Source organism: Limulus polyphemus, unplaced genomic scaffold (assembly GCF_000517525.1).
Source record: "Limulus polyphemus unplaced genomic scaffold, Limulus_polyphemus-2.1.2 Scaffold756, whole genome shotgun sequence".
Lineage (NCBI taxonomy): Eukaryota > Metazoa > Arthropoda > Merostomata > Xiphosura > Limulidae > Limulus > Limulus polyphemus.
In genome coordinates, this window is record NW_013666366.1 from 136866 (window position 1) to 140548 (window position 3683).

Sequence of the window (3683 nt, forward strand, 5' to 3'; positions counted from 1 at the left end):
AGTCCCAGTGCAATGCCTAGTTTAATAGTTAGCATAGGTCTAAGTATGCCTATAATATAGGCTTCAATTTGTATGATGATGGACCTAGGGTCTAGAAATAAAGTTACAACTGCAATTAGACCTAAAGTGTAGTACATTAGTTGGTGTATTAAAATGAAATTTTGCCTTACTAATATGTTATCTCTTTTTTAAGTTGTTACTTGTTATTGGGATGATGGAAAAGCATGGACTTGGTGTAGTTCGATTTTTAGAAAACTATTGACAAGGTGCTATACAAATGATTCAGCTAAAATAATCACATTAGTAGGGGTTAGGGAAAGACTAGTTAATTGTATAGTAGTTGGATGAGAGAAAGCAAGTTATTGTTATTTAAGGAGTTGGTAGGAGCCCTTGTTATTAGTGGAGTGCCTCAAAACAAGCTACCTACATATATCAGAACAAAATTCAACCTAGCGTTGAGTATAGCTAAATTTGCTAATGACATTAAATTATTGGGTATTTCTAGCTCTACTGAGGACATCAAAGTGTTTCAGGATAACAGGGATCAATTGGTAAGTACAAAAAATAATCTGAAAATTACATTTAATTATAATAAGAGCAAGGTTTTATCATGTGCCAAATATGAACTGAGAAACAATAAATTATAATAAAATAAAAATAGGAGCAAAACATAAATTTATGTTGAAAATTAATTGTAAGTCTTTTTTTGGGGGGGGGGGTAGTCATGATTTGGGCCATGTGTTTAATATATATATATATATACGAACCCACACAATAGCATGAGTGGAGAAAAGGATCTTGGCCTATAGTAATGGGTAAACTGTTAAAACCATTGAAGCAGTACTCTCTGGCTAGTAGAAAAGATAATATAATTTTAGGTTGTATTTACAGACAAAACTCTAGTTAGGCCTTATTTGGAATGCCATGTACAGTTTTTTTCTAATGTAAGAAGGTATATTGACTTACTGGAAAGTGTTCAGAGGAGGGATACTAAGGTTGGTCCTGAGAATGGGTTATCTTGCAGGGAAAAGTTAATACTTATGAACTTTTTTCTCTTGAGAGAAATGGGTAAGAAGGGAACTTATTGAAAATTGAATGATCAAATAAATCTTGGAACTTCTCTAGCATTCATCAGATTTAATGATAGAGGTTTTTTTTCGAATTTTACCACAGGCGTAGGAACCCATTGGCTTAGTCGAGTTATGGGCTGACTGAAATTTGGACTTTTCATGAATAGCTGTATTTGAGTTTATCAATACCAACATTAATAATCTCCAACCCACAAACACACACACACACTCAGGAATGTCGAGAGCCAGCATGGGCCTGGGGGGGAAACATCCTCACTGGGTCACTTTTCTCTCTCTCTCTCTTTTTTTAACATTTTCAAGAATTTATTAAAGAGAAGATCCAAAAATAGGACAGCAACGAGCTCATAAACCAGACAAAATCATAGCAGCAGCCGTTTTTACCTCACAGTATAAGCGTAAAAACGTTAATAAAGTAACAACAAATATCTATTAAATCTATAAAGTAACAAATACATATTGATTATTACTCCAATTATTATTTCAGTCATTCTTAATGTATCAAGTGTCTATATGCAAAGAAAAGCCAAAAACTATGGTTTTTATCATTAAATGAAGATATTGCCTAAAGATGTTTTGCGGGCTTTACAGCATAACCAGGTTTCATTCGCCCAGGCTCCTGGGCATCCCCCCACCCCCGTCGGCAGGCCTGCACACACTTATGGTAGTCCTACTACTATTTTGTTGCTTCTCATGCCAGAATATTGTTTCTTTTAAAACAAGGTGTCAATCTTAAATCTTTATTTCAAACTGATTAAAAAAATGTTTGCAATTTTGGTCAGACAAAGAAGTAAGGTTACAAACTTGTGAACAAAAAAGATCTAGAATAGTAGGATTTTGAAGTCTGGAGGACCCTGTTAATTGTGACTTTTTTAATACCTGGAAGCAAAAAAATATATATATATTGGCATTTTGAAGTTTCTTCAGAAATTGTTAAGAATATTGTTTAATTCAAGCTTGCTAATCCATGTTTTTGGAAGAAAGTTTTAGTTTTCAAATTATTCCTCTTTTTTTTAAGACAATGTAAAATTGTAGATCAGGTTAACAATAGTTAAGAAAGAAATATTACAATATATGAAAAATGCAATCAATTTAAAAGTAAAAAAAATGTTACTTGTCTTTTTTCATTTTATTAGTGTACTGGACTGTCGATTATATTGTAACGGGATATTGGGTCACCCTATAAAAAAAAATATTCAAGTACTACCTTAGTGTTTTTGAAACGTATTTTACTAGTACCACACACTTCGCAGCGATAAAGCTGCGGACATATAAAGCTAGAAATCGGGTTTCGACACCCGTGGAGGGAAAAACAGCACACATAACCAACTGCGTAGCTTTGTTGGTTTGTGCTTAACTATAAACAAACCAGTACCACACACACTGTGATGCTACGTATATATATGCCGTGAAAAAATATATGAAAGTAGATACTAAGTTTGTCTTCAAACGTCATTACTGTCAGTAATATTTTTTATAGAACTTAGTATATGGTACATTTTTTAAAAATCTTAGTTTAACAGTTTATTTACACATTACATCAATACTGTTCATATAGTTTAGATTTTTGTCAAATATAACTTACCATAATGTAATTGTATACTGACTTGTGACCGTAGTTTTAACAACTTTATTACTACACTGATAATTCTAACCCACGCGTCAAATCAAACTTCAATTCAAAGATCTGAAACTTTCGGGTAATCAACTCGCGAGGTTACTAACACATTTAATGCCACATGACCCTTATGGTTTTCTTATTAGAGACAATACTCTACCGTCCGTAATGTTAGTAAACAACAAACTCGAAAAATTCAGCTCCCTCTATCTCACTGCGATCGGAGGAATATAACAATTATTCAGTTTGTGAACATCCAAAGTATAAGACAAAAACGGAATGCCTTTACCAATTGTGCTAAATATGAACTGAAACATTTTAAATTATGATAAAATAAAAATAGGAGCAAAACATAAATTTTATGTTGAAAATTAATCGCAAGTCTTTGTTTTTTCGTAGTGAAGTTTTAAGCATTTGCGATTTTACTGATGCCCTCCTTTAACAAAATGCTTTTATAGTTGATAAATTTGCAAAACTGCATAAATATGTTGATCATTCCTATATTTACTTTAAAATATTACTTTAAACCCATATTTTGTTACATAAAAATCGCAAATAGGATAGATGGTAGCTGTTTCAGATGAATACGAATTTAACTACATGAGGGTCAGAGTATCTTGCATTTACTCCAACCTCTTTTAGAGCAATGTCCTTGTAGGTACTTATATTTATTTTCGTGTGAATACGTTATCTCTTTTTTCGTTTTTGCAAAGTCCTGCAAATGGCAAACAATTCCATATGTATTTTTCACATTCATTAAATTTACATTAATCGAGAGCATTTACATAAATATCCTTTTAATGCTGTCGTATCAGCTTAAACTAATGTGGGTTTTTTTAGTCTGGCATTAAGTGCTTATCCATATGCTTATCCTTAGCATGTATATTAACTTGTGAGAGGTACTTAGGGCTATTCTTATTGTTACGTCTCCGTTCGTTAGTTAATTTTCCGTAAATTCGTTCCGACGAAACTTAAGC

The 3683-nt window shown here is 32.5% G+C and overlaps 1 protein-coding gene across 1 annotated transcript in view; it reads right to left on the minus strand.

Annotated features, from left to right (window-relative positions):
* Window positions 1-2910, minus strand: part of LOC106460344 (uncharacterized protein C19orf60 homolog) — an 11909-nt gene extending 8999 nt beyond the window's left edge. Inside the window, exon 1 of the mRNA XM_013920036.2 lies at window positions 2674-2910. Within this exon, the coding sequence (XP_013775490.1) occupies window positions 2674-2676 (3 nt within the window). The 5' untranslated portion in view covers window positions 2677-2910. The remainder of the gene's footprint in view (window positions 1-2673) is intronic.
* Window positions 2911-3683: the final 773 nt, after the last annotated feature.